Source organism: Aythya ferina (assembly GCF_964211825.1).
Source record: "Aythya ferina genome assembly, chromosome: 31".
Classification (NCBI taxonomy): domain Eukaryota; kingdom Metazoa; phylum Chordata; class Aves; order Anseriformes; family Anatidae; genus Aythya; species Aythya ferina.
The window spans coordinates 2024662-2049480 of record NC_140328.1 but is presented as its reverse complement, the minus strand read 5'-3'; the positions used below and the strand labels follow the sequence as shown (position 1 = coordinate 2049480).

General features: G+C 54.3%; 2 protein-coding genes across 24 annotated transcripts in view; one reads left to right on the top strand and one right to left on the bottom strand.

Annotated features, from left to right (window-relative positions):
- Positions 1–24819, bottom strand: part of LOC311425477 (uncharacterized protein) — a 28788-nt gene that overhangs the window by 329 nt on the left and 3640 nt on the right. For 2 of the 18 annotated variants that reach the window (XM_084501388.1, XM_084501377.1), the window contains 4 exons: positions 1498–1605; positions 1208–1232; positions 917–972; positions 78–109 (listed from right to left, as the gene is read on the bottom strand). In XM_084501388.1, the coding sequence (XP_084357514.1) occupies positions 78–109; positions 917–972; positions 1208–1232; positions 1498–1605 (221 nt within the window). Of the gene's footprint in view, positions 1–77; positions 110–916; positions 973–1207; positions 1233–1497; positions 1830–2080; positions 2120–2569; positions 2864–3044; positions 3107–3653; positions 3890–24819 lie in introns of those variants that run through there. The other 16 variants (XM_084501386.1, XM_084501389.1, XM_084501390.1 and 13 more) reach the window with 16 other exon arrangements.
- Positions 10723–24514, top strand: LOC311425493 (uncharacterized protein). Of its 6 annotated transcripts, none has more exons than XM_084501433.1 (9): positions 10723–10900; positions 21014–21058; positions 21158–21451; positions 22999–23037; positions 23216–23323; positions 23587–23611; positions 23911–23945; positions 24103–24134; positions 24365–24514. In XM_084501433.1, the coding sequence occupies exons 1-9, from the start codon at positions 10834–10836 to the stop codon at positions 24410–24412; spliced, it is 693 nt and encodes a 230-aa protein (XP_084357559.1). In that variant the 5' UTR covers positions 10723–10833; the 3' UTR covers positions 24413–24514. The 6 variants fall into 6 exon arrangements, 5 of the variants coding, with proteins under 5 accessions (XP_084357559.1, XP_084357561.1, XP_084357560.1 ...); XM_084501434.1 differs by lacking the exon at positions 10723–10900 and adding an exon at positions 20351–20531; XM_084501436.1 differs by lacking the exons at positions 10723–10900; positions 23216–23323 and adding exons at positions 20414–20531; positions 22070–22114 and having other exon boundaries at positions 21020–21058.

The window sequence follows — 24819 nt, the reverse complement described above, 5'->3', positions numbered from 1 at the left end:
GTGAGCCCTGCACAATGAGCGGGCACGAGGCTGCAGGAGTGCAGAAAGGAGCTGTGCACAGCTGTGCCACGACTCACCCTGTCCCGTCGAATGTGGGCGATGGTGGAGTCTGTGGGAGCAAAAAATACACACCATGAGCCCTTGCTGCCTGTTGGTGGGGGATGAACCCCCATGAGCTTTGGGCATCAGCTACCTGGGTTTAGCACACAATGCCCGGTCCCATTTCCCCTCCCATCACCCTGCTCTAGGATGAGCATTAAGCAGCGATGGAGCAGAGATGCTGAGGTTTTGGTGTCTTTCCACCATTCTGTGGCATCTCCTCTCTTTGCACAGCCAGCACAACTTGCGAGCTGCTCTGTGCAGGCGTGGGAAAACAAGGTCATGCTGCAACTCGAGCACAGTGCACGTAGGGTGGGGATATATCTATATCCTGTCGCCCAACCACAACATCCTCCCTTGGCTGCTGTCTGTGGTTTCAGAGCAAGCTATAAGATATTTTCTCCAGTGCAAGGAAACAGAGCCACATCCTTCATTGCTGCGCTGTGCTTTGGGCTGCTCTTGTAAAAAAGAAATCCTTGTGATGGAAAATATAAGAAGAGAGAAAAGTGTTGGCTGGAGGAGGGGAATGGCAGCGTGAGGCTGGAGCAGGTGTGGAAGGAGCCCCCCAAGCAAATGGACTTTATCCTTGGGAGCACTGGGATGCTGCCAGGTCCCTTGTGCAGGCAGCAGCCGCGCTCTGCATGGAAAGGAAGAAGGAAGACGTGAGGTGCTGGAGAGAAACCTGGCCTTGATGAACGGGCAGGGATTTTGTATGTCCCAGTGGGAAATGAAGTGGTGGGATTGCATGGGGGCTCGCACAGGATTCTCATGGGGAGAGGAGCATGTGGCTTCCCCCAAGGGAGGAGGTAGTACTCACACAGAATATTGCCGTTGTTGGTGTCTTCTGCTTGTGGGCTGTCAACGTGCTGCTGCCTGGAGAGGAATGGAATGGTTCTGGAGTGTGCATGTGCTGAAGAGGGGTCATGAGGCTTATGCCCTTTGGTGTTGCTTTCCACATCTGGCATTGAACTGGAGTGCAACCCACAGTAAGCCCCATCCTTCCTGCCTTCTGCACAGGGAATTTCACTGAACAAGGAGCACCCCAGGACACCACCATGCACCCAACTCCCTCCACCATACCCCAAAGCCAGCAGCCCTTGGTGCTCACCTTGGGCATCTCCCTCTGCAGGCACCTGCAAGAAGAACAGGGGCTGAGGTGTGCAGGCCAAGGTGCTGCCCAGCCCTGGCTCCCATCTCGGGGCTGGGGGACGAAGGCTGAAGCTCCCCAGCTCCCTCAGCAGCCTCCCCAGCTGGGCTGCCCACAGCCATCACACCCAGGCACCGTCTGCCCCAGCTGTGCACCCCCAGGTTCCCCCCACTGCCTCTCCCACTGCACCAGCCCCGCAGCAGGACCCCCACGGCCTCAGCCTTTCCCTCTGTCTTCCCCCACTCCCTCACCTTTCCTGATTGCAAACCAGCTGCCTGCAGCCAGGAGGACGAGGCCAACAGCCGCCACTGCCAGCACTGTGCCTGTGGGGAGGGTGTGTGGGATCCGGGAATTTGGAGCTGGGGAACAGAGGGTGTGAGGGCAGCGGGGTGTGATGGGGGGAGGCAGGGAGCAGGACGTGCCCGTGCAGCAGCACACCTCCTGCCTGGTGAAGCTCCTGCATGGGCCCGTGCCCTGAGGACAACACCCTGGAGTGACTGAGACCCATGCTGGTGGTCCTGGGGGTACAGGAGGAATCACTCACCTGGGTGTGATGGCCCTGCTGGGGAGTTGGACACACTGCCTGGCAAGACAGAGGGACAGGCTGAGAGTCTGCAGTGAGCCTCAGCCCCACGGGCACATTTTCCCACTGACAGCACCATCCCCAAGGGAGCTGTGCATGTGCCCAGGACAATTCTGCGAACCCGGGCCCCCATGGACCCAGTGTCTTGTGAGGGATTAGGAATGGCATGGCAGAAGTGCACTGGGGCGGCAGCCTGGAAGCCTGGCAGCACCTTGCTGTGTTCCCTGTGAGTGCAGGAGGGAATCACTCACCTGGGGGCAATGGCCTTGCTGGGGAGCTGGACGCACTGCCTGGCAGGAGAAAGGAACAGGATGAGTGTCTGCAGCTTCCCCCGTACTGCCCAGACTAGGCACATATTGATCTCGTGTCCTGAGCATGTCTGTGCGGGGCAGGGGACACGCAGTACCAAGGGCACATCGCCCCCACCGACAGCCAGCACCATCTGCAGGGGAGGCATAAAAGTACCGAAAACACACTACTGCTGAGAATCCTAAACATTTCAGGGCACATGCCCTCGTCTGCCTCACAAAATCTATCTATTGTGTAGGTGCTGATGCAGGGACAGGGGCAGCCCTTGAGAGCAGCTCTCTCTCGAGGGGCTCCGTTGGAGGAGAGGGAACACTCCTGAGGGGGAATCACCCCAGAGCCTGCTGCAGCACACAGCTCCAGCCTCAGCACAGCCATGTGGTGGCAAGTGCCCGTGTCTCTTCTGCCACCACCACACTGGGGCCGTGTCTCACCTGGTACAGACAGGGTCTGGGGAGCACTGAGAGCAGAGTTCCTCACCCAGTTGCTCTCGTTCCTCTGCTGGTACCCACACGTGTACGTCCCAGCACTTCTCGAGGTGATGTTCAGGACCAGAGCGTAGGTGACCTTGCCCTGCTGGGCTTGCAGGCTGAACTCCTCCAGCCCATTCTTGCAGAAGACAACTCGTGTGGCAGGAAACTGCCAATCAATGGCACACTGAAAGAAAATTATTTCCCCCTCCTTGGCACTGGAAGTGTTGAGGTACAGGACTGGAGTCTGGTCGTTACCTGGAGAGAAGGCAGAGGGATTCCCCAGGCAAGAGTTAGTGACTGCCGGGTGGCAAAACCAACTGCATGCCAAGGCTGGAGGAGTCTGCTCTCCTGGGGTTTCCAGGGGGAATTGTGAGGGAATAATCCCCTTCTCTCTTCCCATCTCCTTCCCCAGGACACGTTCATTTTTGGGACCCACCTCCATGCTCCTGCAATCCTGGAGAGCTGCAGATGTCCTGGGTGGTCACTCCAGCACCTGCAGCATGGGGCAGAGAGGGCTTTGCTTAGAGGGGCAGAGACCTGGCTCACCCCCACCTCCCTGCCCACATCCCAATTGCTCAGTCCTGCCTGAACAGGGGACTTCCCACCCGCACATTTCCAATTGTGATTTGCTTCATCTGCACACTTGGCACCATCCCAAGCCTGGTCTGGATGTGCTTTATATTCCAGTATGAGTGCCCAGGATCTCTAAGGAATCCAGCATCCTGAACGTCTCACACAAAAGCTCCAGACAAACTTTTAGTACTGGAGAAGTGTGCCCATTCCTCAGATCTGCATCATAACTGGAGGAAGCAATCCCAACCCATCCTTCCCCATATGCAACTGTGTCCTGCAGTTCTGCATGCCTGCCCCGCACAGAGGGGCAGTGACCTCCTGCCTTCCCCAAAACAACTCTGCCTTGCAGTTAAGCACGACTGTACTGCAGATGCTGTCCGCCATCCTCCCCTGGGCCCACCACTGGCCTGTCCTGCCCCCACCAGCAGCCCTCCAGCCCTCAGCCCCCACACCCAGCAATGTCCCAACTCACAGAGTGCCAGCAGGAGGACGGCAGGGCCAGAAGGAGACAGCCTGACCCATGGTGCCTGCCCCAGCATCTTTTGGCGTGCTGCTTTTGCGGAGCAGCGTCTGCTTCAGGTGTCTGCTTTGCTGTGAGCTGGGGGCGGTGGGACAGAGGCTTGCAGTGCAGCTGGGAGCTGTGCTGTGGGCTTTCTGAGGCCGCCTGAGCCTGGCCCACACTGAGCGTCTCTCATCAGTGACGGCCATGCCTCAGCCCCTGCTACATCCGCTGCTTTTGTTGAGGACCCGCTGTTATTTTTGTCCTCTTGCACACCGCAGCATGCTCTGTTTTTCTGTTTTTTCCTGTATCTCAGGGGCAGCATCTTCCTTGCAAAGCCCTCCTGCCTTTTGTCCCCATGTTCTTTGCCTTCTTCTGACCAGGTCACTCCGCTTTTCTTCAATCTCCATACAAATAGTTGTGCCAGGGGCATCCTGCACCAAGGTCAAAGTGACTTGAGAGCTCTGGGGCAGTTGCCAAGGCTGTGGGAAGATCTCTCCTTCATCCCATTGATGAATGTTGGTGAATCATCTTATGAAGAACTCTCAAGGAATCTCAGTTGGGGCCATAGTGCTGCCAGCACAGCACTGTGGGAGCCATCTGCACCCACTGGTCTTCAACTCTCTTGGGCATGACTGCCCATCACTCTTCTGTTTTCATTTGGAGGATCATGGGCTTCTAATCCTCAGCAGCCCCACTACAGAAGTCCAGAGGATGACCTCGGCTTTCTCCTGGTCTTTCCTGGTCTTTCCTACCAGAGGCTCCCGGCCAGGCCTTGTTCCCCGCCTGCAGTGAAGCATCAGAGGCACAGCTGGGCCTGTACGCATGGGTCCAAGGGCTCCCACCACAGCCTTTTGGATGTCCACTTTATCTCTTCCCAGTTCACAGAATCACAGAATCACAGAATTTCTAGGTTGGAAGAGACCTCAAGATCATCGAGTCCAACCTCTGACCTAACACTAACAGTCCCCACTAAACCATATCCCTAAGCTCTACATCTAAACGTCTTTTAAAAACTTCCAGGGATGGTGACTCCACCACTTCCCTGGGCAGCCTGTTCCAATGCCTAACAACCCTTTCAGTAAAGAAGTTCTTTCTAAGATCCAACCTAAAACTCCCCTGGCGCAACTTAAGTCCATTCTCCCTTGTCCTATCACCAGGCACGTGGGAGAATAGACCAACCCCCACCTCGCTACAGCCTCCTTTAAGGTACCTGTAGAGAGCGATAAGATCGCCCCTCCTTTTCTCCAGGCTGAACAAGCCCAGCTCCTTCAGCCGCTCCTCGTAGGACTTGTTCTCCAGGCCCCTCACCAGCTTCGTCACCCTTCTCTGAACTCACTAGAACACCTCCATGTCCTTCTTGTAGCGAGGGACCCAAAACTGAACACAGTACTCGAGGTGCGGCCTCATCAGAGCTGAGTACAGGGGGACGATCACTTCCCTAGCCCTGCTGGCCACACTGTTTCTTATGCAAGCCAGGATGCCGTTGGCCTTCTTGGCCACCTGAGCACACTGCTGGCTCATATTCAGCCGCCTATCAACCATCACTCCCAGGTCCTTCTCTGCCAGGCAGCTCTCCAACCACTCATCTCCCAGTCTGTAGCTCTTCTTGGGCTTATTTCTCCCCAGGTGCAGGACCCATCACTTGGCCTTATTGAACTTCATACAGTTGAACTCAGCCCATCGGTCCAGCCTATCCAGACCCTCAAGCAGAGCCTTCCTAACCTTGAGGAGATAGACACACACACCTAACTTGGTGTTTAAATTTGTGATTCTGTGATTCAGAATCAACCAACCCCTACTTGTTGGTGACGACAAGATCTAGCAGCACTCCTCTCCCAGTTGGCACGTTCACCATTTCCATCAGGAAGTTATCATCAATACACTGGAGGAACCAGTACTGGAGGAACTTCCTGGACTTTGGGTGACTGGCTGAGTAGGCCTGCCAGCAAATGTCAGGGTAGTTGAAATCTCCCGTGATAACCAGGGCCTGTGATCAAGAGGTTGCTCTCATCTACCTGTAGAAGGCGTCTTCAGTTTACGCATCCTGGTCTAGTGGCCTGTAACAGACATGCACAACAGCATCCCCCATGCCAGCCTGCCCCTTAATTCTCACCCACAGACTCTCAACTCGCTCCTCATCTGCCCCTGGACAGTACTCAATACGATGGAGTTGCTCTCTCATGAAAAGAGCAGTTCCGCCACCTCACCTTGCTGGCCTGTCTTCCTGAGCAGGACATAGCCATCCATGACCACATTCCAGCCATGTGAGCTGTCCCAACATGTCTCTGTAACTGCCACCAGATCTCAGTCTTCTGACCAAACAGAGTTTTCCAACTCCTCCTTCTTATTCCACATGCTGAATGCATTGGTGTCCAGGCACTTCAGGGAAGGAGCTGAGCATGCTGATTTCACCCCATGAGGGGTGGGAGGCCTCCTGGTCTTCATCTCTGCGGGGGTACTGCCCCACTGCTACAAGCCCTGCTACAACCCCATTATCCTGCAGATACACATGTATCTGAGAGCTAGAAGCTCTCCAAATGAGCCCTGCTAATTGCTGTTGCAGAACCCTCTGGACCCTGTGAGATAAACCTTTCCCAAGTATTACTCTCAGGCCTGGTGTCTTATAACACCAGCCATTACCAAATAACCCAAAGCTGGGCCTGTAGCACCAGTCACGGAGCCAAGCATTTATGGACCAGATCCTTCTATTCTATACAATGTCACCACTCCAGAATGGATGGAGGGAAGAGAAAGGGACTTGTACTACAGACTCTTTCACCAACTGTCTCAAGGCCTTGAAAGCTTTCTTCATTCCCCTCAGACTACAGGACGCAGCTTCCTCCACAGCTGTCTGCCATATTGTTGGTAGATAGTAGTATGTGAAGCAGAGCAGGCTGATGAGTGTCCTGGTGATATCTCTGATCCAGGCTCTGATAGAGCACAGACTTCCCTGGGAATGAAGGGAATGCCCAATGTCCTCATGGCCAGTCCTCAGTCAGTTCGGGTGCTCTCCTTTCAGTGCTCCTTGGACCCTGTCTGTGCCAGGTGAGACACGACGCTTCATCAGGGCTGTGGAGTCAGTGGGATGTGGACAGTGCAGAAGCTGGAGCTGTGTGCTTCATCATACAGGGCATGGCTCAGGTGTGATTCCCCCTTGGGAGTGTTCCCCCTACTCCACAGGAGACCCTGGATGGAGAAGTGCCTCAAGGGTTCCCCTGTAGCTGCAGTAGCACCTCTGCTGAGACATGGGGCTCTGCAGTGGCCATGTAAAAAAAGCAAGGTTTGGGGATATCAGTAGGCCCTGGCCTGTGCCACTACTGCTCCAAGCTCTCCCTCAAACTTTTACTAACCTCTGTCTGGGAATTTACATGAGTTCAGTTGTTAATGCTCACCCTGTGCTCAAGGAAGCAAGACATGAGCTCAGGGTCTGCTCAGCATCTGGGACTGTCCCAGGAAAGAGCTCCAGAAACTCACAGAGTGTTCATGTCTCCCACAGGCAGCAGCCCCTCACACAAGGCCCAGCTCCCTTCCAGAGGTGAGCCTTTACTCATCAGCCCTTCCCAGCACAGCCGTCCTCCAAGGCTTGCCTTGGCCACACTGTGTTCCTCGTCTCTCCCAGGGTCAGCCATGCCCCTGGAGGTCTGGATCCTGCGCTCTGCCCTCAGCCTGCTCCTGCTGCTGTCTGCCCCCATCATCATCCTCCTCCTGGAGAGATGCAGCCACGGTGCCAGTGTGGCCAGGCAGCCTGGAGACGTCCCTGTCCCCATGGTGCTCTCATGTCCTCCTGGGCTCCATGCTGTCCCCAGCCTGCTCCCTCATGCTAAGAGCATGACCCCCACACATTTGTCAGACTCCCGGTGCTGTTGTGTTCAAGGCAGCTGGGGCAGCATGCCCAAGGGATGTGTTGCCACCACTCTGCTTCCCTTGGCTCAGTGCCTTCCTTCGAGGAAGGGAATTGAGAGAACAGTGTGGGGGAGCTCAGGTGCCTTCAGGACGAAGCCTCTGCCTTTCCTGGTTGTTGTGTGGTCTCATGAGGGTCAAAGTGTGGGTGCAGATGGCTCCCACAGTGCTGTGCTGGCAGCACTATGGCCCCAGCTGAGACTCCCTGAGAGTTCTTCATAAGCTGATTCACCAACAGGATGAAGGAGAAATCTGCCCACAGCCTTGGGAAATGCCCCAGAGCTCTCAAGTCACTTTGGCCTTGGTGCAGGATTCCCCTGGCACAACTATTTGTATGGAAATCGAAGAAAAGCGGAGTGACCTGGTCAGAAGAAGGCAGAGCACAATGGGCACAAGAAGCAGAAGGGCTTTGCAAGGAGGATGCTGCCCCTGAGATACAGGTAAAAACAAAAACAGAGCATGCTGCGGTGTGTGAGAGGACAGAAATAACAGTGGGCACTCAACAAAAGCAACGGATGAAGCAGGATGTGTGGCAGGGCCCTTCCCTTGAGAGGGAAGCCAGTGAGCAGAGCTTGGAGAGTTGACCTACGACTGTTATGTGGGGCCATGTTTCCTGTGAGGGAGCTGCTGTTCCCTTTGCTCTGACACACAAGAGTTCCCCTAACCTACTGACATTGCCCTGGCAGAAGGGTTATGGAAAAGTGCCTGAGATCTGAGGGTGTCTGAGGCCATGCAGATGTCCAGGGGTTGGCCATGTCTGTCTGTCTCCACCCCACGCCCATCCATCCGTTTGCCGGGGATTCTGGTTGTCATCACGCCATGCCCAGGAGACAGCCCTGAGCAGGGACATTGTGCACGGGGACATCCAGCTGTGGGGCAGGTGGGGATGGGGTCTCAGCATGGCTGGCCCCCACACTCGCAGCCCATCCCCAGCCTCGATCAGGGTTTTAGACTTCCCACAGCAGCTCCTGCACAGACCTGGAAGGAGCCAAGGTGTCCCTTCTCTGCAGCTCCCAGTGCTGACATCTTGGACCTTGGTGTGCAGCGGGGGACTCTGGGATAAGATGGGTGCAGGCAGGAGAGGAGCTGCTCAGCTGGGGGGCACAAGGCTGCAAGAAGGGAATAGGGAAGAGGAACATGGGGTGAAAACTCAGCAAGAGCTGCTTGGAGGCAGACCTGGAGGGGAGATGAGATTCAGGCTCCATCCTGCAAGGAAATTCCCTCACCTCTCCAACTCCAATCAACACACGTCCCACACCTTCCTTCAGGCCCGTGCATGCATGTTTCGCAGCATAAGCCTCCAGGAGACTCTTCCTCAAAGGGAATATACAGAGTTAGGTGGACAGAGCTACTCTCTCATTCCCTTACAGCCTCCAGCCCTCCCTGGTGATTGAATGCCCACTGTTGTGTCAGCTGCAGACTCGCTGAGGGTAACCTCAGCATCCTGAGAGTGATACAGATATTGAGTGGCAATTGGACTGCATTTGGATCCTTGTTTTACACCACTAAGTAGCGTCCTTCAACTAGACTTTGCAGCACTGATCATCCTCCTTTGGGCTGAGCCCTTCCATCAGTTTTCAGTCCACCCCAACATTTGCCCTTTCAGCTCAGACATCAACAGTTTGTCTGTGACAATCTTAGGGGAGACACTGTCAGAGGCCTTCCTGAAGTACAGGCAGGCAAGATGCATGCTCTCCCCTTGTCTACCAGGTTGGTCATTTCATCATAGAAAGTTGTTGGCTTAGCCATGCATGCCCTCCCCTTGTTGAATTCCTGCTGACTACTCCTGATGATTGGTTTGTCCTCTAGGTGCCTGGAAATGCTTTCCCAGATGAACTGCTCCCTCACCTTCCAAGGGATGGAGGTGATCTGACTGAGTTCTGCTTCCCCAGGTCCTCCTTCTTGCCATTCAGGAAGAGCAGTGACGTTTGCTTCCCTCCCATCTTTGGGCCCTTCTCCCACTCGCCTTGACCCATTAAGGATGATGGAGAGTGGCCTCACTATGACATCTGCCAGCTCCTTCAGCACTCACTCGGGGGTGGCTCGTAGCAGGGCCCACGGCCTTCTCTCTGCTCAGTTGGCTGAAGCATTGCCCCGCCTGATCCTCCTTCACCAAGGGGACACCTTCCTTGCTGCAGCCCCTGCCCCTGCCTTCTGCAACATGGCATTCCTTAAGGCCGGATTTGATAGTACAGACATATTCAAGGAAGGCATTTGGTAATTCGAACATACATGTATTTGGCAAACAAAAATATATATATATGTTCCCCCAAATCCCCAGTCTTCCACCTCCTCCATCCAGAAGGTGTAAAGAAAGGAGGAAAGGGGGCTGTGGTCAGTCCATGACACTTCATCTACGCTGTTTCTCCACACTCACTCTGTGCCCCTGCTCCAGTGGGGGGTTCCTGTCCCGGGATGCCGTCCTTCCAAGCTGATCCTGCATGGGATTCCCACAGGCAGCAGCTCTTGAAGACCTGCTCCATTACAGGTCTCCCACGGGCAGCAGCTCCCCCCAGACTCCTGCTCCTGCGTGGGCTCCTCTCCACGGGCTGCAGCTCTGGCCCGGGGCCTGCAAAAGTCTTCTTCCACCAGAGTTTCTCCCCTATTCCTTTGAGGAAGGGGACTGTGAGAGAGCAGCGTGGGGGAGCTCAGGTGTCTTCAGGACGAAGCCTCTGCCTTTCCTGGATGTTGTGTGGTCACATGAGGGTCAAAGTGTGGGTGCAGATGGCTCCCACAGTGCTGTGCTGGCAGCACTATGGCCCCAGCTGAGACTCCCTGAGACTTCTTCATCAGCTGATTCACCAACAGGATGAAGGAGAAATCTGCCCACAGCAGCTGCCCCAGAGCTCTCGCGTCACTTTGGCCTTGGTGCAGGATTCCACTGATGTCCTCATCATTTGTGCAGACATTGAAGAAAAGCAGAGTGACGTGTTCAGAAAAGAGTAAGTCCAAGTGGGGACAAGGTGCAGGAGCTATTTACAGGGACATACAAGTAAAACTAGCGTGTACTGCAGTGTGTGAGAGGACAGAAAACAGCAGTGGGGGCTCAACAAAAGCAGTGGTATAGCAGGTTCTTAAGGCAAGGTACCAACTGATGAGAGCCTCTGGCTGTGGGCCAGGCTCAGGCGGCCACAGAAAGACCACAGCAGAGCTCCCAGCTGAACCGCAAGCTGCTGTCTCACTGTCCCCAGTTCAGAGCAAAGCAGAAACTCGAAGCAGATGCTGCTCCCCAAAAGCAGCGCCCCAAAAGATGCCGGGGCAGGCGACTTGGGCAAGGCTGTCTCCTTTTGGCTCTGCCATCCTGCTGCTGGTGCTCTGTGAGTTGGGGCATTGCTGGGTGTGGGAGCTGAGGGCTGGAGGGCTGCTGCTGGGGGCAGGGTAGGCCCGTGGTGGGCAGAGGGGAGGATGGGGGACAGTGTGTTTGGGGCAGGTGTTCAGCACTGTGGGGCATTGTTATTTTGGGGAAAGCAGGATGGGGATGGCTTCCTCCAAGTATAATGTAGATGTGAGCAAGGGGCACACATCTCCAGCACCATAAATTGTCTGGGGGTGTTGCTCTGAGGCTTTAGGATTGCTGAATTCTTTACAGAGATATGGAACTTACCTGGAACAAGAAATCCATACAAAATGGGATTGGTATTGGGATTGTTCAAGAGGTTATCTAAGAGATACAGCTTGAGAATATGCAGGTTTGATGATGCCTGCTTAACAGTGAGGATTTGGTCAGGGGGGATATGGGAGCAGGGAAATCAGGATGAGCCTGGACACTGCTCCTCTCAGCAAATCCCTCTCTGCCCCTTGGTACAGCTGCCAGCATGACCTCCCAGGACATCTGCAGCTCCCCAGGTACTCGTGAGTCCTTCCCTCCCAGACCCAGGGCACTTGGAAGCCCAACCACTGTGAGCTCTGCCCTATGGCAGCCCTTCACTGCTGTGTCTCCTCCAGGGGATCTTCCAGCTCCTGCTCTCCAAATGAACTCAACTTCTGCTCAGCCAGGTACCACAGTTGTGCTCCAGTGTATTCTCCCTGTGGTGTCACATGTAATACGAATCATCATCTGCAAGGATGGGAAGGAGCAGTACAGCCAGAAAGCCCATCAAGGGCAGCTGAGCTACTCCGTGGTCCTGAACATCACGTCAAGAATCTCAGGAATACATGTATTTACATGTGTGTACCAGACGTTGAATAAGAAACAGAGGAGGAGCTCTGCCCTCAGTGCTGGCCACATCCTGGATGTCCCTGGTGAGACACGTCCCCGGGCTGGAGGGGTGAGAAGGGACGGAGACACTTGCCACCACATGGCTGTGCTGAGGCTGGAGCTATGTGCTGCAGCAGGCTCTGGGGTGGTTCCCTTACGGGAGTGTTCCCTCTCCTCAGAGGCAGCCCCTAGAGAGAGAGAGTTGTTCTCAAGGGGTCCCTGTGTCCCTGCAGCACCACCTCTGTGCAGGGCCGAGGCACAGAGAGCAAGGGCTGGGGATGTGGATGGATGCTGGATGAGCCAGGGATGCTCCAAGGTCTGCCCTGTGCATTGATGAGCCTTTGGCAGGGCAAGTGGGATGAGTGTCATGAGCTGTGTAAGGACACAGCAGTGAGGACATGGCAAGGAGCCAGCCCAGGGACATGGGCACAAGTGTGTGGGTGCCCCAGCTCTCACTCCCTCTAAACAAAACCCTCTGTGCCCCAAGGTGCAGCTGCTGGTGTGACCACCCAGAACATATTCAGCTCCCTACATGAGGTTGAGCGTGGGGATGTGTGACTGAAGAGAGGTGTGTGTGGGGTGGTGATGGCAAGGGAGAGGGAAGTTGTTCTTTGGGTGAGAGCTCCTGGGAAGGAATCACTTCCCTGCATGGAACACAAAGCATTTTGGTGCAATTCTGGGGTCCCCAGTACAAGAGGGACATAGAACTCCTGGAGTGAGTCTAGAGTAGGGCTACTAAGATGGTCAGAGGACTGGAGCTGAGAGAACTGAGCTTGTTTAGCCTGGAAAAAAAGGAGACTGAGGGGAGACCTCATCAATGTCTACAAATATCTTAAGAGAGGGTGTTGAGAGGATGGAGCTGGTGTCTCTTCGGTTTTGTCCAGGGAAAGCGCGAGAGGCAACGAGCTCAAATTGGAGCACAGAAAGTTCCATCTGAATATGAGGGGCATTTCTTTACTGGGAGGGTGACAGAGCACTGGAACAGGCTGACCAGAGATGCTGTGGAGTCTCCTCTGGAGATATTCCATACCCACCTGGATGCCATCCTGTGCAGTCTGCCCTAGCTGATCCTGCTCAGCAGAAGGCTGGACTCCATGACTTTCTGAGGTCCCTTCCATCAGTGTCCATTTTGTGATTGTGTGATCCTCTAGCCCCCAGAATCACAGACAGATGAGAGTGCTGTTGCCATATTTAATGGGCAGGCACACCTTGACCAAGCTATACTTAACCACTCACAAGGGAATTTAGACAGCAAATCCATGGGGGCCCAAGTTGGCACAACAGCCGCGGGCATTTTATGCCTTCCGTGGGGTTGGTGCTGCCTGTCAGTGGAGGGATGTGGCCATGGGGCTGAGTCTCATTCTGGGAAGGCTCTGTGTGCATTGTAGACACTAAGCGTGTCCTTTTGTCCTGCCAGGCAATGTGGTGAGTTCCCCAGCAAGTCCACCAGCCCCAGGTGAGTGATTCCCTCCTGCACCTCCTGTACCCCCAGGTGAGTGATTCCCTCCTGCACCCCCAGGACCTCCAGGTCCCCCTGTCCCTGCAGCACCACCTCTGCTGCAGACATGGGGCTGTACAGAGCCCATGCACAGAGAGCAATTCTGGGGATGTGGATGGATGCTGGATGAGCCAGGGATGCTCCAAGGTCTGCCCTGTACATTGATGAGCCTATGGCAGGGCAAGTAGAGTAATTGTTATGAGCTGAGCCGTAATGTACGTGTGAGTGAAGGGACAATATTTCTGACACTAAAACTATGGCTGGAGCCATATTGCTAAAGGAGTGATATTGGAGTGTTCAGTGATCCAGGGACCTCTCCCTGGAAAAATAAACCAACCAAAAATGGCTAGGGATGGACAGAGGGCAGAACACTTCTGCTGCAGACCTGGGCCTTTGCAGGGGCAATGCATAAAAAACATAGTCTCAGGATGTCGATGGACCCCGGGCTGTGCCACTACTGCTCCTAGCTTTCCCTCTAAACTTTATGAACCTATGAAAATCAAAGTACACAAGCTTGATTGTTCATTTTGGATATTTGCTCCAGGAAGCAATACAAGAGATTAGGGTCTGCTCAGCATCTGGGATTGCCCCAACTCACAGGTCAAGGGACTCCCAGAGTGTTCATGTCTCCCACAGGCAGCAGCCCTTTACACAGGGCCCAGCTCCCTTCCATGGGTGAGCCATTCCTCATCAGTCTTTCCCAACATAGCCGTCCTCCAAGGCTTGCCTTGGCCACACTGTGTTCCTCCTCTCTCCCAGGGTCAGCCATGCCCCTGGAAGTCTGGATCCTGCGCTGTGCCCTCAGCCTGCTCCTGCTGCTGTCTGCCCCCATCATCACCCTCCTCCTGGAGAGATGGAGCCACGGTGCCCACGAGGCCAGGCAGCCTGGAGACGTCCCTGTCCCCATGGTGCTCTGATGTCCCCCTGGGCTCCATGTTGTCCCCAGCCTGCTTCCGCATGCTCAGAGCATGACCCCCACCGTGGCCAGGCTCCCACTGACGTTGGGTTCAAGGCAGCTGGGGCAGCATGCCCAAGGGATGTACTGCCACTGCTCTGCTTCCCTTGGCTCAGACCCTGCTCTCTGCTCATATCAAGGATTGCCACTGCATCGTGCACCCTCCTAGCTGCGTTCAACACCAGCACCCACGTTGCTTTGCCCCCTGCCCACAGAATCACATTGCCATCGCGGGATCCTCCTCTGCATACCGGGAGAACACGAGGGGATGAATTCACAGCTGCACCCCCAGGCAGCCATGCTCTGCAGCTCCTGCATAACTCCAGCACCTCGCTGTGCCCAAGGTGGTGCCTCCAATGTGCAACTACCCCTCACTGAGCATTCACTGTGAGTTTCTGAGAGCCTATTACTTTAAACGGAGACAGCATAACTTTTCACCAATCATAACTAAGATATGCTTGACTAGAGTCACTCAAGCTCCACCTAAAAAATAGAAAATAATATTAATTGGCCTAAGAGAGAGGGGATGTTGGGGAAGACACCACTGTAAGGGGAGATATCACCCCAAGGGAATACACCATCCTAAGGACCTCCTGACTCCTGGGATCAGTTGATGGGCTGAGCCTCTCTTCCACCCTCTGCCCCCATTGGGATGCCTTTGGGTGAGATTTGAACACTTGGTTATACTGTGTGTCTCCATGGAAACTTTGAAATCTCTATAGAGTCTTTGTGCCTTTTAACGCATTAATTTCCAGGCTGCGCACCTGTGTCACCTGCGTATTTCAGGCATGCTAGCTTGCTTTTGCAGACAGTAACTATGGCTGGCAATCCAAAGAACCTATGTACCTGTTGCTGTAATAAATCACACTTGAATGCATTGTTCCTACCCATGATAGTGTGAAATGTGTTCATCTGATTCGTGTCAATATGGAACAATCCTCGGGCCACATGATATGATGAAATGTGACCTTCTGTCTTTCATACTCTTGTATAACTACAAGTCTAAGAAAAACAGGGTGGTTAATGCATATAGCTCTTGTATCTTACAAAGGAATGTTCCAGTAATTTGTGTGAATATGGGATAAGAGAACAACGGGATTTCAGAATAACTGCTACCTATGATGACTATTGCATGGGACACTATGCAAGTCTTTGGTATCTGGCCAGGAGATTTAAGAGAAGGGGAAAGTTGAAGGACGACTAAAAGACTAAGCTTGCAGGGGACGCTGAAAAAGTCTCTGACATATGGCCAAGATAGACAAAGGAGAAGGACAAGAAAAAATGCCTAGGAGGAAGACTACAAGCCTTCAGCACAAGAGACCCCCAGAGGGACCACCGGAGACTGATACACATGCGCCAGTAGGAGGGTTCGAATTCTGGGAACTAATTATAATAACCCTGCCTTTTCTCAAAGTAGTAGTGAATATATAGGAGCCTAGGAGCATAAAAAACAGATGCCTGAAGTAAGTGGTGTGCGTCTTGGTGGAGCAGAGACTCCCAGCGCACCCAGCAATGTTTGCTTACCTCTATCCATTAAATAAGTTGTAAATATTGTAATCCTACTTGGTACTTAGTCATTTATTACAATAGTTCTCATTAAACACAACTACACTAAGGGTGGTTATACGTTTTTGGTGAACTACCATGGTAGTTCAGTGCTCTAAATCCAACCAGGTGCCTAATGGTTAATGCGGTATTGGTGAATCTGTGATTGTGATAGTTCAGTACCATGAATCCGACCAGACCCATAACGGTTAATCAGCTACACCCCTTAAGACAACACGAGACCACCTGGTTCTGCGTGGGCTCCTCTCCATGGGCTGAAGATCCAGCCTGGGGCCTGCTCCTGCAGAGCCTCTCCATGGGCCACAGCCTCCTCCAGGACACAGCCACCTGCTCCACCGAGGGCTCCTCCATGGGCTGCAACAAGGAGTTCTGCACCATGTGGGACCCATGGGTGCAGGGGGACAGCCTGCTCCACCAGGGGCCTCTCCACAGGCCGCAGGGGAACTTGTGCTGCATGTCTGGAGTACCTCCTGCCCTCCTGCTGCACTGACCTTGGTGCCTGCACAGCTGGTTCTCACTCCTCCCTCTGCCACCTGTTGATGTCCAACAGGTTTTCTTTCCTCCGTAAATATGCTCTCATAGAGGTACAGTCAACATCAATTTTTGGCTCATCTTTGGCCTGCAGCAGGTCCCTTGGAGCAGTCTGACACTGGCCCTTTTCAAATAGGAGGCAGCTTCTGGGCTTCTCAGCAAGACCACTGCTGCAGACCCCTGCTACCAAACCCTAGCCATGGAACCCCAATACAGCATCAGAGTGCAGGCCACAGGTTATTTTCCCTTGGCAGGCGTCCAGCACACCTGCAATGGATGGTGCCAGGGACGCAAAAGCAGCTCTGCCATTTGCCATGGAGAAATGCAGATGGCTGTGGAACAAGGTGAAGCCCTTGAGCACCTGAAGTGCATTGATGGCATCCTCACATGGGGCAGCAAAGCAGAGGAATTCTTGAGAAAGGGAAGAAAGTCATTCAAATTCTCCTGAATGCTGGTTTTGCTATTGAGCAGAGCAAGATCAAGGGACCTGCCCAGGAAATGTGAAACTGGACTGCAAAATGGCAAGGCGGACATTGCTGCTCCGCAGTGAGTGAGGTCAATGAGGTAAGAACTGTGTGCCCACCAGCTAACAAGAAAGAACCACAAGTTTTCCTTGGCCTTGTGGGTTTCTGGAGAAGGCATATTGCAGGTTGTAGTGAACTTCTGAGCCCTCCCTATCGAGTACTGTGAAAGAGCACTTTGAAGTGGGAAGAGATGAAGTGGATGTCCAAAAGGCTGTGGTGGGAGCCCTTGGGCCCATGCGCACAGGCCCGGCTGTCCCTCTGGTGCTTCACTGCAGGCGGGGAACAAGGCCTGGCCAGAAGCCTCTGGTAGGAAAGACCAGGAGAAAGCCGAGGTCATCCTCTGGACTTTGGGAGCTAGGCTGTCAGAGTTATGAGCCCATGATCCTCTAAGTGTAAACAGAAGAGTGATGGGCAGTCATGCCGAAGAGAGTTGAAGAGCAGTGGGTGCAGATGGCTCCCACAGTGCTGTGCTGGCAGCAGTATGGCCCCAGCTGAGACTCCCTGAGTGTTCTTCATAGGATGATTCACCAACAGGATGAAGGAGAGATCTGCCCACAGCCTTGGCAACCGCCACAGAGCTCTGAAGTCACTTTGATCTTGGTGCAGGATTCCCCTTGGCACAACTATTTGTATGGAAATCGAAGAAAAGCGGAGTGACCTGGTCAGGAGAAGGCAAAACGCAATGGGCACAAGAGGCAGGAGGGCTTTGCAAGGAAGATGCTGCCCCTGAGATACAGGTAAAAACAGAAAAACAGAGCATGCTGCGGTGTGTGAGAGGACAGAAATAACAGTGGGCACTCAACAAAAGCAATGGGTGAAGCAGGATACGTGGCAGGGCCCTTCCCTTGAGAGGGAAGCCAGTGAGCAGAGCTTGGAGAGTTGACCTACGACTGTTATGTGGGGCCATGTTTCCTGTGAGGGAGCTGCTGTTCCCTTTGCTCTGACACACAAGAGTTCCCCTAACCTACTGACATTGCCCTGGCAGAAGGGGCATGGAAAAGTGCCTGAGATCTGAGGGTGTCTGAGGCCATGCACAGGTCCAGGGGTTGGCCATGTCTGTCCGTCTCCACCCCACACCCATCCATCCCTTTGCCGGGGATTCTGGTTGTCATCACGCCATGCCCAGGAGACAGCCCTGAGCAGGGACATTGTAAACGGGGACATCCAGCTGTAGGGCAGGTGGGGATGGGGTCTCAGCATGGCTGGCCCCCACACCCACAGCTCATCCCCAGCCTTGATCAGGGTTTTAGACTTCCCACAGCAACTCCTGCACAGACCTGGAAGGAGCCAAGGTGTCCCTTCTCTGCAGCTCCCAGTGCTGACATCTGGGACCTTGGTGTGCAGCGGGGGACTCTGGGATAAGATGGGTGCAGGCAGGAGAGGAGCTGCTCAGCTGGCAGACGTGAGGCTGCAAGGCTGCATGGAGGCAACAGGGGAAAAGAACATGGGGTGAAAACTCAGCAAGACCTGCTTGGAGGCAGAGCAGGAAGGGATGTGGGTTTCAGGCTCCTTACTGCAAGGAAATTCCCTCACCTCTCCAACCCCAATCAACACACATGTCCCACACCTTCCTTCAGGCCCGTGCATGCATGTTTCGCAGCACAAGCCTCCAGGAGACTCTTCCTGGAAGGGAATATACAGAGTTAGGTGCAAGGAGCTACTCTCTCATTCCCATATACAGAGTTGCTTGCAAGGAGATACTCCCTCTTTCCCATACAGCCTCCAGCCCTCCCTGGTGAGTGAATGCCCACTGTGGTGTCAGCTGCAGACTTGCTGAGGGTAACCTCAGCATCCTAAGAGTGATACAGATATTGAATGGCAATTAGACTGCATTTGGATCCTTGTTTTACACCACTAATTAGCATCCTTCAACTAGACTTTGCAGCACTGATCATCCGCCTTGGGGTTGAGCCCTTCCATCAGTTTTCAGTCCACCCTAACCTCTGCTCTTTCAGCTCAGACATCAACAGTTTGTCTGTGACGATCTTAGGGAAGACACTGTCAGAGGCCTTCCTGAAGTGCAGGCAGGCAAGATGCATGCTCTCCCCTTGTCTACCAGGACACTCATTTCATCATAGAGGATTGTTGGCTTAGCCATGCATGCCCTCCCCTTGTTGAATACCTGCTGACTACTTCTGATGATTTGCTCGTCCTCGAGGTGCCTGGAAATGCTTTCCCAGATGAACTGCTCCCTCACCTTCCAAGGGATGGAGGCGATCTGACTGGCCTCTACTTCCCCAGGTCCTCCTTCTTGCCATTCTGGAAAAGCAGTGACGTTTGCTTCCCTCCTGTCTTTGGGCCCTTCTCCCACTCGCCTTGACCCATCAAGGATGATGGAGAGTGGCCTCACTATGACATCTGCCAGCTCCTTCAGCACTCACTCAGGGGTGCCTCGTAGCAGGGCCCACGGCCTTCTCTCTGCTCAGTTGGCTGAAGCATTGCCCCACCTGATCCTCCTTCACCAAGGGGACACCTTCCTTGCTGCAGCCCCTGCCCCTGCCTTCTGCAACATGGCATTCCTTAAGGCCGGATTTGATAGTACAGACATATTCAAGGAAGGCATTTGGTAATTCGAACATACATGTATTTGGCAAACAAAAATATATATATATGTTCCCCCAAATCCCCAGTCTTCCACCTCCTCCATCCAGAAGGTGTAAAGAAAGGAGGAAAGGGGGCTGTGGTCAGTCCATGACACTTCATCTACACTGCTTCTCCACACTCACTCTGTGCCCCTGCTCCAGTGGGGGGTTCCTGTCCCGGGATGCCGTCCTTCCAAGCTGATCCTGCATGGGATTCCCACAGGCAGCAGCTCTTGAAGACCTGCTCCATTACAGGTCTCCCACGGGCAGCAGCTCCCCCCAGACTCCTGCTCCTGCGTGGGCTCCTCTCCACAGTCTGCAGCTCTGGCCCGGGGCCTGCAAAAGTCTTCTTCCACCAGAGTTTCTCCCCTATTCCTTTGAGGAAGGGGACTGTGAGAGAGCAGCGTGGGGGAGCTCAGGTGTCTTCAGGACGAAGCCTCTGCCTTTCCTGGATGTTGTGTGGTCACATGAGGGTCAAAGTGTGGGTGCAGATGGCTCCCACAGTGCTGTGCTGGCAGCACTATGGCCCCAGCTGAGACTCCCTGAGAGTTCTTCATCAGCTGATTCACCAACAGGATGAAGGAGAAATCTGCCCACAGCAGCTGCCCCAGAGCTCTCGCGTCACTTTGGCCTTGGTGCAGGATTCCACTCACGTCCTCATCATTTGTGCAGACATTGAAGAAAAGCAGAGTGATGTGGTCAGAAGAAAGGAAATCTGAGTGGGCACAAGGGGCCGAGCTCTTTACAGAGACAATGTTGCCCCTGAGATACAAGTAAAACTAGTGTGTGCTGCAGTGTGTGAGAGGACAGGAAAAACAGTGGGGGCTCAACAAAAGCAGCGGATGTAGCAGGTTCTTAGGCAAGGCCCCCACTGATGAGAGCCTCTGGCTGTGGGCCAGGCTCAGGTGGCCTCAGAAAGCCCACAGCACAGGTCCCAGCTGAACCGCAAGCCTCTGCCTCACCGTCCCCAGCTCAGAGCAAAGCAGAAACTTGAAGCAGACGCTGCTCCCCAAAAGCAGCACCCGAAAAGATGCTGTGGCAGGCACCATGGGCAAGGCTGTCTCCTTCTGGCACTGCCGTGCTGCTGGTGCTCTGTGAGTTGGGGCATTGCTGGATGTGGGGGCTGAGGGCTGGAGGGCTGTTGGTGGGGGCAGAACAGGCCCGTGGTGGGCAGAGGGGAGGATGGGGACAGCGTGTGTGGGGCAGGCGTGCAGCACTGTGGGGCAGAGTTTGTTTGGGGAAAGCAGGATGGGGATGGCTTCCTCCACGTATGATACAGATCTGAGCAAGGGGCACACTTCTCCAACACCATAAATTGTCTGGAGTGTTGCTCTGAGGCTCTAGGACTGCTGAATTTTTTAAGGAGATATGGAATTTACCTGGAACAATAAATCCACAAAAACGGGGATTGGGATTGGCATTGTTCAAGAGGTTATTGAAGAGATACAGCTTGAGAACACGCAGATGTAATGATGCCTGCTTAGCAGTGAGGATTTGGTCAGGGGGGATATGGGAGTAGGGAGATATGGTTGAGCCTGGTCACTGCTCCTCTCAGCAAATCCCTCTCTGTCCCCAGGTACAGGTGGCAGCATGACCTCACAGAACATCTGCAGCTCCCCAGGTACTCGTGAGTCCTTCCCTCCCAGACCCAGGGCACTTGGAAGCCCAACCACTGTGAGCTCTGCCCTATGGCAGCCCTTCACTGCTGTGTCTCCTGCAGGGGATCTTCCAGCTCCTGCTCTCCAAATGAACTCAACTTCTGCTCAGCCAGGTACCACAGTTGTGCTCCAGTGTATTCTCCCTGTGGTGTCACATGTAAGACGAATCATCATCTGCAAGGATGGGATGGAGGTGTACAGCCAGAAAGCCCAGCAAGGGCAGCTGAGCTACTCCCTGGTCCTGAACATCACGTCAAGAACTGCAGGAATATATACCTGTGGGTACCAGGAGTGGAATGAGATGAAACAGAGGAGGAGCTCTGCCCTCAGTGCTGGCCAAATCCTGGATGTCCCTGGTGAGTCATGGCCCTGGGCTGGAGGGGTGAGAAGGGACGGAGGCACTTGCCACCACATGGCTGTGCTGAGGCTGGAGCTGTGTGCTGCAGCAGGCTCTGGGGTGGTTCACTCATGGGAGTGTTCCCTCTCCTCCAAGGCAGCCCCTAGAGAGAGAGAGCAGCTCCCAATGGGTCCCCATGTCCCTGCAGCACCACCTCTGCTCCAAATACGGAGCATGGGGCATGCTTCAACATCTGCCCTGTGCATTGATGAGCCTATGGCAGGAGAAAAGTGGAGATTGTCATAAGCTTGGCATTTACCTATGTGTGAAGAAGAACTCTACATTTCTGGCTCTTAAAATGGGTCTGGAACTCTAGAGTGAGAACAGGGAGATATTGGAGTTCTTAGGTATTTGGAGACCTCTGCGTGGAACATCAAACCAGCTGAAAGGGACATGGTATTGAACCAAGGGAGAAGACCACAGGGGTGCTGGACTGAGACGTAGGGGTGACAAGGTGCCTGCACGGCAAGGACACAGCAGTGAGGACATGGCAAGGACCCAGCAGCAGGGACATGGGCACAAGGGTGTGGGTGCTCCAGCTCTCACTCCCTCTAAACAAAACCCTCTGTGCCCCAAGGTGCAGCTGCTGGCGTGACCACCCAGGACATCTGCAGCTCCCCAGGTGAGGTTGAGCGTGGGGATGTGTGACTGAAGAGAGGTGTGCGTGGGGTGGTGATGGCAAGGGAGAGGGAATTTGTTCTTTGTGTGTGAGCTCCTGGGAAGGAATCAGTTCCCTGCATGGAACACAAAGCATTTTGTGTCCAGTTCTGGGATTCCCTGTTCAGGAGGGGCATAGAACTACTGGAGAGAGTCTAGAGGAAGGCTGCAAAGGTGATCAGAGGACTGCGGCCAAGAGAACTGAGCCTGTTTAGCCTGGAAAAGAGGAGACTGACGGGAGACCTCATCCATGTCTATAAATATCTGAGGGGAGGGAGTTGAGAGGATGGATCTGGTCTCTTTTCGCTTGTGTCCAGGGAAAGGGCGAGAGACAATGGACTCAAACTGAAGCACAGAAAGTTCCATCTGAATACGAGGGGCATTTCTTTACTGGGAGGGTGACAGAGCACTGGAACAGGCTGACCAGAGACACTGTGGAGTCTCCTGTGGAGATATTCCAAATCCACCTGGATGCCATTCTGTGCAGGGTGTCCTAGCTGATCCTGCTCAGCGGAAGGCTGGACTCCATGACTTTCAGAGGTCCCTTCCATCAGTGGCCATTTTGTGATTGTGTGATCTTCTAGCCCCCAGAATCACAGAAAGATGAGAGTGGTGATGCCATATTTAATTGACAGGCACACCTTGGCCAAGCTATAGTTAACCAAACACGAAGGAATTTAGACAGCAGATCCATGGGGCCCATGTTGGCACAACAGCCACGGGCATTTTATACCTTCCCTGGGGTTGGTGCTGGCTGTCGATGGGGGGATGTGGCCATGGGGCTGAGGCTCATTCTGGGAAGGATCTGGGTGCACTGTAGACACTAAGCGTGTCCTTTTGTCCTGCCAGGCAATGTGGTGATTTCCCCAGCAAGTCCACCACCCCCAGGTGAGTGATTCCCTCCTGCACCCCCAGAGGTCTGAGCATGGGGAGTGGGCTGCCTTCCCCAGGGCATGGGGACAAGCAGGAGCTTTACCAGGCAGGAGCTGTGCCAGCTGCATGGGCACGTCCTGCTCCCTGCCTCTCCCCATCACACCCCGCTGCCCTCACACCCTCTGTTCCCCAGCTCCCCATGCCTGGCTCCCGCACGCCCTCCCCACAGGTACAGTGCTGGCAGTGGCAGCCGTCGGCCTCGTCCTCCTGGTTGCAGGCAGCTGGTTTGCCATCAGGAAAGGTGAGGGAGTGGGGGAATGTGGGGGAAAGGCTGAGGCCATTGGGGTCCTGTTGGGGGCTGGTGCTGTGGCAGAGGAGTTCGGGGGAACCTGGGGGTGCACAGCTGGGGCAGACTGTGCCTGGTGGATATGGCTGTGGGCAGCCCAGCTGGGGAGGCTGCTGAGGGAGCTGGGGAGCTTCAGCCTTCATCCCCCAGCCCCGAGATGGGAGCCAGGGCTGGGCAGCACCTTGGCCTGTGCACCTCAGCCCCTGTTCTTCTTGCAGGTGCCTGCAGAGGGAGATGCCCAAGGTGAGCACCAAGGGCTGCTGGCTGTGGGTTTTTTTTGGAGGGAGTTGGGGGCATGGCAGGGCCCTGGGGTGCTGCACGGCCAGGGGCAGATTTGTCCTTCTGTGTCACTGCATTCCCTGTGCAGAAGGCATGGGAGAAGTGGCTTGCTGTGGGGTGGACTTCAGCTGAATCCTGGAAGGATTATAGCATCATCCATGGGAATGGCCCAAATGGCCCTGTGCTTCTTCGTGGCAGTGGTGCTGCAGACCTTCAGGACATTTTTTCTCTCCTCTCTCTATGCCTCTGTGTGGTGCTGGTAGTGCTCAAGACTCTTCTGCTGACCCCAGCCATTTCTGTAAGTGCCAGTCCCTTCTTCACCCTTCTCTAGGCACTGTGTGAAGTGCTGATGCCTTTGCCATGGCAAGCTGTAACCATGGGGGCAACTGTTGTGAGGGGCGGGAAAGCCCTGCCTGCTGCGTGTGGCTGGACACTAACTCAGGTTCTCCCTCCAGATGCCAACGTGGATGAGATGGGCAGAGTGAAGGTGAGTTCAGCCCAAGCCCAGCCTTCCAGGCTAAGTGTGCACGTGATGGTTGCGAGAGGGCAGGCTGTTGGAGAGCAAATGCAAGCCAAAAGTTCATCTGATGGCAGAAGTCTGTGAGCTTTGTGTGGCTGTGCTCTGGCTGAATCCTTCTCCTTGCATGCTCCCAGCATTTTCCCATGGTGGGCACCGCCACAGCAAGGCCACTCCTTGTTCTCCCTTGTGTTTTGCAGCTCTCTCAATCCAACTGCTCTCAACACCCACTGCATGCCAAAAGCTGAGCAAGGGAGAGGCGATGCAGCTGGTTCTCTGAGAGAGGCAGAGAGCACTGGGGAAAGCCGTGCTGATCTGCGAGCTCTGAATAAAGCCACCCCAAACAGGAAGGAGCTGGTGTAGTTCTTCTCAGTAAGGTCTGTGTGCAAGGCTCTTCACATCCCTTCAGATCGACACTACCACCCCTTTGTGTCTCGGTGTCTGTCTGTCTGCTCCATCACATTTCTGATATGGGTGCATGAGACGGAGGTGACATCAGGAACACAAAGTCAGAGATATTTATTTGTCATTAAAGCAAAACCACATCTGCAGTGCACACAGTATTGACACACACATGCGAGGACATCGCTGCAGTGATATCTGTCCATGTAGGTCCAAATGGGCATCTCCGTGGGTGGGTAGAATAACACCCCCA